Source organism: Hipposideros armiger, unplaced genomic scaffold, assembly GCF_001890085.2.
Source record: "Hipposideros armiger isolate ML-2016 unplaced genomic scaffold, ASM189008v1 scaffold_0, whole genome shotgun sequence".
NCBI classification, from domain to species: Eukaryota; Metazoa; Chordata; class Mammalia; order Chiroptera; family Hipposideridae; genus Hipposideros; species Hipposideros armiger.
In genome coordinates, this window is record NW_017731350.1 from 4782647 (window position 1) to 4792267 (window position 9621).

At 40.8% G+C, this 9621-nt stretch overlaps 1 protein-coding gene across 3 annotated transcripts in view; it reads left to right on the top strand.

The window, feature by feature from the left end:
- The first annotated feature begins 922 nt into the window (after nucleotides 1-922).
- Nucleotides 923-9621, top strand: part of ATAD2B (ATPase family AAA domain containing 2B) — a 116780-nt gene continuing 108081 nt past the window's right edge. For all 3 annotated transcript variants that reach the window (XM_019651162.1, XM_019651214.1, XM_019651284.1), the window contains exon 1: nucleotides 923-1488. In XM_019651162.1, the coding sequence (XP_019506707.1) occupies nucleotides 1273-1488 (216 nt within the window). In that variant the 5' untranslated portion in view covers nucleotides 923-1272. The remainder of the gene's footprint in view (nucleotides 1489-9621) is intronic.

Consider the following 9621-nt stretch of genomic DNA (forward strand, 5'->3'; position numbering starts at 1 on the left):
CTTTTGATGCAGCTTGGCGATTTTTACAGGACTTTTCTCGAGTCTTCAATTTTTCTTAGTGTAGCAAACAGGAAGAACTTCTGCCCAATAAACAGTAGGGTCTCTATCGGTAATGTACCGATAATTTTTTAAATGAACATAATTCTTATTTTATGGCAGAGCTTTTCGTATTGTGTGCCTTACTCTTTTTCTTTGAAAGGTAAATCACAAAATTTAGATCTTTGTGTTCAGCTTTTTGTATTCTTAATTCTTGCGCGAGGGGTGGGGAAGCGGCAGTGATAAACGGAGGCTCTTAGGAAGAATTCATTCTTTGTGACTCCGCCTTCTATCTGGCTAGGGTTGTAGAAAACGACCCTGCCTTGCTTTGTTTAAAAATGCAAAGCTCTAGCGTTTTTATTTTCTTAAGCTTACCGTGTGCCATTTACCGCAAATGGCATCTATTTTTATCTATTAATCACAGATATCTATTTTATCACTGTTGTCACTCATTTTTACAGCCATGAAAAGTGCGACTCAAGTTCAGTGTCTTGCTTGGGTATCTCTGGGATTCCAACTCAGGTCACCGCGCCCTCGTCATCACCGGTTTCCCTTCACCCTCCCTTTCCCCCCTTGACAGTCGTTCCGTGTTCCAACCAAGCCACCTAGGGTGATGGTGGGGACGCTAGAGTAGTCGGGTCTGGCAGGGTGTTAGCACTCGTCCCCTGCCCATTCTGGTATTTAACACCCGGCTTCCTGGAGGGCGGGCCAGACCTGGAAACCATAGAGCTGATACAGCCCAGAGCGTCTCTTTCCTGGCCGCCGAGCGCTGACGCCGCGCCGCTGGGCGGGGCCTACTGGAGGGGCGGGGGTAGAGGAGGGAGCAGCCGGCAAGGGAAGTGCTGGCCGGCCTTGCAGCGCCCCGCAGCGGCGACGGACGGAAGCGGTCTCGTCGGCCCTGCAGCGCTGGAACCCTGACGCACGGAGCTAGAGAGCGAGAACGAGAGAGAAAGGGGCAGAAATGGCGGCTCCGCTCGGCTCTCACTGAGGAGGGCGAAGCCGGCGGAAGGTCTCCGCTGTCGGCCTGGAGCATTGCTCCCGCCTCCCGCTACCTGCCTTCTCACGCCGACTTCCCTTCCTCTGACCTACTCTCGCCTGTCCTTGTCTGAGCGCCGCAGAGTCCGAGTGGGCTCCACTATCCCGGCCCGGCTCCACTGGCCCTGACTGCCCGGCCGGCGGGCCGGCCTTCCTCGGCTCTCCCGGGCGCGGCGTGGACCCCGTCCTTTTGGCTGGACCATGGTGAACACCCGGAAGAGCTCTTTGCGCCTTCTCGGGTCCAAGACGCCTGGGCCCGGGCCTGGGCCTGGGGCCGGAGCAGAGCCTGGGGCGACCGGAGGCAGCAGCCATTTCATCTCCTCTCGGACCCGCTCCTCCAAGACCCGCGCTGCCAGCTGCCCCGCCGCCAAGGCCGGGGGAAGCGGTGGCGCCGGCGTCGCTCTGGATGAGGCCCGGGTAAGAGCGCGGCGGCCCGAGCCCGGTTTGCGAGTGCTGGCCCGGCCGCTGCGGCTTTGTCTGGCCGGGTTGGGGCAGGAAGCCTCCACTTGGAGACCTCCAGTTCGGACGGCTGGAGACTGGGGTCTGCCGGTGCGGTGGAGGGTGGCACCGGGCTAGGTAGGGCCGCGACAGCTTTGCTGGCCCGTCTCTTTTGTGTAAAGAACAGCACTTGAGTCCAGGGGAGAGGGCTTTGGGGGTCTTTTCGAGGACATGAGAACGGTCTGCTTTCCGTGTCCTTGTCCTGCCTTAGAGGGAAATTCTAGGGGCGAAAGAGCCAGGGGCGGGAGTCCCCGGGGTAGAAGGGCAGGAGAAGAGAAGTGAAAGTTTTCGGCGGTGTCAAACCCTTGTAAGTGTGTCAGCTCCTGCCTGTGCCTAACTCCAGCTTACTCTCAAACTGTTTGGGGGTGGTTCAAGTTTGTGAGGAAGTGAACGGAGAGCTCCAGTTGGCAGCCAGGCAGGGATGCTGAAAAAAGTTTGTAGTTGCTCTCACACCAACTTTGAAAATAAAATCAACGCTGTCGCCTCTCCAGGCAGGCGAGATCAAACATGACACTGTAGCTGGAGAATCAACGAGCCAGCTACCCAAAGGGTCTAGTTAGGGACCTAGCAGAGCTTTTTAGTAGAGCTTTGAGGTTACGTATGTTTTGTATAGCAGGTAGGCACCATCACCTCCAAATTGTATGGTTTCTTGGATGTACACATTTTTGTTATGGGAGTAGTTTACAAAAGGTGAGTTAACAGCATTGTCACACTATTATTCTAAAGTGACATTTGAACAAGGCCGTTGATTTGGTTTTTTAAAAAAAAGTGGTTGAAATTTTATAACAGCGTAAAACTCTAACTAGCACACATGTTTTATCACTTAAAAGGAATTGACAAGTTTGTATTATGAGATTGGTTTCTAGTTCAGAATAGAGTGTTGTTTTTGTCTAGAAAGAGGCTAACTTACTAAGCAAGGGTAATTTGGCTGGAAATAGCTACTCATTTAAAATGCTCCTTTAAATCCACACCAGTTTTTTATTCTTATGGGAGAAAAGCAATATTTTATTTTCTGTAGGGGTCTACAAGATTATGGTTTGTGTGTGCTTTTTCTCTGTATTTCAGACTTCTGACACTAATCAGAATGAACTGAGGCAAATACAACAGACGTATTTTATTATACTATTTTGAAGTATATTTATTGTATCTTTGAAAATATATGTGGCTTTTATTTTGCTAAAAATCTGGAAAATATTTTCAAAATTGTCTTAATAATCTATTTTCGGGCTTCCACGTCTCTTAGGTTGAAATAAAGCTAGATCTGAAAGTTGTGCAAACTATTCAGAGTAATTATTCTTAAAACTAGACTTTCTGTAGAAATTATTCCAAACATGTACAAGCTTACTAACTTTCAGAAGCTAACATTTATTTTAAAATAACAGTAAATTTAAGAAAAGTCTGTCCTCTACACTTAAAGACAAAATATTTGGAGTGTAAGCATTTAATTGTATAATGCTTTGAATGCCTAGTCTATTAGAGCAGTGTCTAATTCATCTGAAGCAATTAGCTTGTCTGTCACTGATCAGTTTGTGGTCCCATTTTTGAATTCATAGATGTCTTGCTGTCCTTACCCCCTGAGGAATAAGGTGAGGTAATTTGTCAAGAAGCTGTTATGGAGATGTTAAAAGGCAAGGAATCAATAATCTAATGTAGAAAAGAACATTTGGTAGCTTTTAAATTGCTAGAAGAATGGAAGATATTAGAGCTCTTTCTACAGGATGCTAGTGAAACTTTGTTTCAAGGATTCTTTTAAAATGTTTTAAAAGACCACAAATAACTGGCTAATGAAGATTTACTTCAAAACATTTGTTTTTCAGTTTTTAGAAGATTTGTATTCTGGCTATAGTAGATGGGAATGATATAATTGCTTTCTCTGAGAAATTTGAGAGATTTACTAATTCTAAACTGTGATTGATTCTTTAGAAGAGGATAAGTTATAATTCCGAATTTTTTAAGTTTATGGACTATGCATTTATGAAGCCCGTTGTATATATCTTTGGTGCACATTTCTGAAGTGGATTAATTTGAGCCTGGTAAACTCTTCCTCTCAAGTTGGTTTTATGTTATAAGAATTGAACACTCCTCCTGGTTCACCTTTTCTCGTGTAGTACTTAAAAGGCACCCTCCATGCCTGTGGAGCCTTAGACATTTGCTAGTGTCTGTAATGACTTATTTGATGGGAAATGGGATTGCTTGTGCTGTGGCTTTAAGAGACCCTTATTTTTGTAGGAAGCAATGTATTCCTTATTGTAAGATATGTGATTGAGATTCCCTTCTCTACTTTTGTGTTATGTTCTTCACTTTACTCTTGATGCTGATTTTTTTCATCCTCCTTTCCCTCTGACTCAGTTGATTGCATTTACTGTGTTTAGAGACATTTCATTTACTCTAAAAAGCCATCTAGGACCATGAGCTTTCCCCCAAGTTTATGTAGGATGGAGAAACAAACATGTGATACATTCTCTAGGTTACTGGAATGATTTTCTTGTGCCCACACGTTTTTAATGTCAAGTTGATTTGTGCTATGCAGTTAGCTGTAATTACTCCTATATGCTTGTTTTTGTTTGTTTGTTTAGCATGTGTAAAGTTTGAACTTCTTTTAGGTCAGTTAACCTGATCACTAGTAATTAGCATTTATAAGCTGCACCTAAGATTCACTCTCAGCAAAAAAACTAATACTGTAGTCACAGGATTGGAATATATTTGAAAAACTTTTTAACTCTTTCTCGTCCCTTTGTTAGACCTGTTTGCTGGTCCTTTGGCTTTGTCACTAGCTTTTTGTGCTTTAGGAGACGGTCATTGACTTTCTGAGTCCACATGTTAGTTGAGAGGATCATATTTCAGGAATTTTATAGGTAATCTTGCTTCATTTTAATTTTGTTAAAATCTCTGGGTCCTTTTTTGATGAAGCCTGAGAGGGAAATGTAATAATGTTTATAGCTCAGATGAATAGGGAAAAATACAAGTTCCTCAGAGCAGAGCAAGTTTTTCCTTATATCCAGTTCACATGGAGCACCATGTAGGGGATATTGAGTAATGTGGTAAGCAGTGGCCCCTTCACAACTTTGAATCAAAGCAGCTGTGTAGTTCATCGGATTCTCTCTGGTAACCAACTGAAAATGGAACTTTAAAAATTCTATTACAGGCCATTTTTGTAGTCCGAGTACTATACAAGCTTTACGTTTTTTAGGTAGGGGATGAAACTAACAACACCTGTAAAATTGAATGCTATTAATCCCTTAAATCATTTTCCCTAGCAGTCCTTTTAACTATCCTTTGATAGGTCCTTGATTGCATGTCTCCTAAAGACATAATTATAGATAAACCTATCACCTCTGGAAACCAGCTGGACAGGTGGTAGGATTACAACTTGTTATGAGAACTAAGGAACCCAACCCAGTTTCAGGACCTGAATAGAGAGTGATCCTGTCTCTTCAAGGATCCACTTCAGAAAAGTGCTCTATTACTTTGAATTGTATATTTGACATTTCTTTTCGGACATACACAATGAAGTTTCATTTGTGTGCATTATTAAGTTGATTTCTTGATACTGGGTTTTTGTTTTTGTACTAGGAATATTTTATACTTCTGTTATACCTCCCTGCTGGGGGAGGATTTTTGTGAAAAAGGAGTTACTGAGTAAAAAGCATTTAAGATTTTTGGATAAAAAGTTTGAAAGTACAAAGTTAGGGGGAAAACCATACGTAAAATGTGTTAACTTTATTTAAATATAAGCTAGAGATTTTTAGAGAGTTAAGTTTTGTATGTGGTTTATATCAAACAATAGAGAAGACATCCATATTAAAGTTAAGAGGCTGTAATTTGTATTAGCTTTTAGATAGAGTATATGCCGTAAGTGTATACTTCAGATGTTTTTGAACTGTAAGTATTTTGGTATTAGATTTTTCTTTTTCATTTTTAGATTGTTATTATAATTTTATCTGGAGGTAGGATATATACCTTTGGTTAAAGTTTTTCTCCCCGAGACTCTTCTATTAGAGTAGGCTATAAGCGCCATTGAGAGCAGGCACGATATCTGATTTTCATCCAACTGCTGTATTCCCAGGGCCTGGTGCAGCATCTTACACATAGAAGATGCTTAATAAATATGTTAAATAAATGAATGAACAGCATATTAATGAGCCAATCTATTTTGTGACAATCATGATGATCAAACTTTGAGAATAGAGGATAAATAAAACACAGTCCTTACCTTCAGGACTATAAGTATGCACATGGTATACATATGAGAAATTATTAACAAGATAAATCAGTTCAAGGTAGGGGCCAAATAAATGGCACCATAAGAGTTCTAATCCTTTCCTCACTGAATGTTTTGAGTGGAACTCTGATGTTCTTTAAAGAGATTGTCATGTTCACAGCTGTATCCTGAGTGCCTACAATAGCGCCTGCCAGATATTGCTCAATAAATAGTTTTTGAATGGATGAATGGAAAGTATGCCTCATTTTTAATTATTTTCATATTGACAGTCTTCACTTTTGCTATATTTACTTGCTGCATTTTGCCCTTCTGCCCAGTTGGTGGTGGCCTAAAAAGGAGAGGAGTAAACTAAGGTTTATTAGCATCTCACGCTAGGTGGTTTTTTGTCGTTGTTTTTCCTTTCTCCTTCCCCACTTCATGCTAGGTGTTTAATGCTGTCTCATTGAATCCTTGCAACAACCAAGTAAAGCAGGTGATGGTACTCCCATTTTACAGCTGAGGAAATGGAGTTGCTGAAGAGCTTAAATGGCCAGCAGAAGGCCAAATAAGTAATACGTAGTAGGGGTAATATTTAAATCTAGTTCTGTCTTCTCCACTTATGTATCTTACTGTCTCATCTGTATTTATCACTACTCTTTGATGCTGTTCAATCAGTAGTTTGCACAAATATCTGAAAAAGTGAAGGAGGCAGCTGCTGTACAGTCAAGAAATACCGTACATACTGCGTATAGACAGATTTTTACTAGACTCTGGAGTTGTGGTGTCTAGGATTGCATTGGGACTGAAAGTGGGAACAGTAGTCTGTAGGGATGTGAAATATAGGACAGCGATTTTCAGTAATTGCTTGCTGCCTGATTTCAGGGGGTGGATGTTGGGAGAGGAGCAGGCATATTGTACAGAGATCATTTTGCAATATTCTTGCTTCCCAGTATTTTAAAGATGGCTTGGGGAAAAAAATCCCTATAAAGAGACTAAGTGTGGGACCTATGGTCTCCAATAGAGGTATACTTGTGCTGCCATCTTTCCCTCTGCTTGGCAATATTGATTTATCAGTGTGTATATTTTCTTTTATGCTCTGGGAATTTATTTATCTCTGGGGTAGATAAGTGTTTTCCATTTGAGAAAAATGTTCATACTTTAAACCTCTTGAAAATACATTATATGGCATATTTATATATGAAGAGACGTACTAGTGAATTTAACCATGCTTATTAGTTTGTGTCTGTGTTCTAGGACCCAAATCAGGATCTCTGAAGCAGTGGTGCTTCAGATACCCATAAAAGATATGTTCTCTAAACTTGCCATGCCAGTTGGGCACTTGGGAGGTAGTCAAGTCTAACTTTTGGTGGTGATGCTTGCTTTTTCCTTCGTTCTTATTATATTCAGTCAGTAAATATTTATCAAGCAGCCACAGATTAAAATGTAAGTGCCATGTGGGCAAGCATTTTTGTCTTTTTGGTTCACTATTTATTATAGGGCTATCATGTTACAAAAGTCCAGGAGGCACCATTCACACTAGAGTCTATGTGAATGGCGCCTCCTGGAATTGTGCAGTGCACTCCTTGTATGTTATATGTGCAATTAACATCCTCATACAGTGTCCCTTGAGACTTGGTGTGGGAATTTCTTTGAGATACCCAGGAGTGGAAGAGTATACATGTACTTAAAATAAATATTACCTTCAGGTGTGCTGCTCTGGTCTCCACTTCTAGGAACAGTGTAGAGGGGTTCCTATATCCCCACGCCACTACCAACATTTGGCAGTATCTATCTTTTTTTTTTTTTTAATTGGGGAATTGGGGGGATGGGAACAGTGCTGGGGAATTGGGGGAAGGGGAACAGACAAGTTGCTGTCGTTTTGTTCTTCAGTCTAGTTGTGGAGGACATTGCTTCACTGGCCCAAGTTGGCACCTTCCTGGTGCCATCATTGCGCTCTTCCCAGGCGAGGCAGATCAGTCGCAGGCTTCTGGACGGCTGCTCACGCTGGCTGCTGGCTACACACGGTAGCCCATGGCAACTCACTGCAGCAGGGGCTGCAGCCTAGCTGTTTCCGGCGACTCACAGCAGCCCAGCTCCAGGTTGAGCTGTTGTTCAGCATCTTAGCTGTAGAGGGCATTGTCACTGGCCCTCATATGTGGGATCTGAACCGGGCCCTCTGGCGTCCCAAGCCAGTTCTTAACCATCGCGCCACTCGGCCGGCCTGGTATCTATCTTTTTAATTGTTCTTCTTTGATTACTAATGAGTATGAGCAACTCTGTGTCTATAGTATTTTTTTCATTTCCTCATCTCTGAAATGCTTGTTAATGTTTTTTGCCCATTTTTCTATTTTCTAGTGTATTTGCTATATGTTCTTTTTTTCCAAGAGTATTATACTGGAGATCCCCAAAAATGTGCACAGGTGGACACTTTGGTCAGCGTTGCTCAAGCAGTAGTTGGCTTGAGTCAGAAGTGTCTGGACACTGATGGTAACCACTTTAAGCCCCTCTGTAATTGCAGAAGTCAAACGTGACTTGTGTTCATCTTTCTGTTATCAGTTTATATTGAGTATTACAATTTTAATAGTTTTTTCCATTTTTAAGATGTGTATACATATTTTTGGCACCCTCTGTGTATATAGATAAGTGGCTTTTGACTGTCTTTGCCCCATAGTAAGGGATACTGTTTACATTGTGACCATGTACACACATAGAGTTTTATCTTCCCTATTTAGGTCTTTGATTTGTTTTTTTCATTTTACTAGACAACCTGTCCTTTGTAGTGCTACTTTATAATACACCAAATTCCCATATATGTCCTGCTCTGATCTCTCTTTTTTTGTTGTTGTTGGTCTGTTTATCCTTGTGGCAATACATACTATTACTGTGACTGTGGTTTTGAGGTATGTCTTAATATCCTAAAAGGCAAGTTCCTTCTCTTTATTTTTCAAAGTTGATTTAGGTATTCAAGGATCTTTATTTTTTTAATATACATTTCCAATTACCATTATAGAGTTCCTCAAAAGATCCAACTAAAATTTTATTTGGTAATGTGTTTGAATTCCTAGATTAATTTGCAGAGAATTGACAGCTTCATAATAAATTGTCCAAGAGCAAGGAACGTCTGTCACATAACATGTTTGTGTATTTCTCTTGTGGAATTTGGTGCTTCTTTGTGATCTAATATTTGTCAGTTTTGGTAAATGTTCTTTGTGTGCTTGAAAAAAAATGTGTATTTTCTGTTAGCTGTAGGAAAATACAAATAAATATATGATAGAAACATTAAGAGATGGAAAGTATAATATGGATTTATTGATTATTCAGGTAAATCTCCTATCCCATATTAAAATTCTATCTAATTTTATTGTTCAAATTCTCCTGGTATGTACACACACACACACACACACACACACACACACACACACTTTTAATTAACTTTTTGTTTTAGAATAGTTTCTATTTCCTTCTTGTTTTATTTTTTCGTACATTGGTTATCTAGAAATGTATTACTTCCTTTTCCAAAGAGTTGGGCATTTATTTTCTAATTATCTTTTTGTTATTTACTTCTAGTTTAATACGCTGTGTTCAGAGAACATATTCCATATGATTTTGATCTTTGAAATTTGTTCTGATTTATAATTGTCACTCTGTTTTTGGTAAATGTTCCATGTACGTGGTTTTTCTTTTTTTTGATTGTGCTTAAGATCTAAACTTTTGTTTTTTAACTCTTATTTTTCTTCCTTTAAAAAATTATATTCCCGGGCCGGCTGAGTGGCTCAGTTGGTTAAGAGCTCGCTCAAGAGTTTGAGCTCTGAGCAACAGCGGTTCGAGTCAGCCTGAGCTGAGTAGCTGTG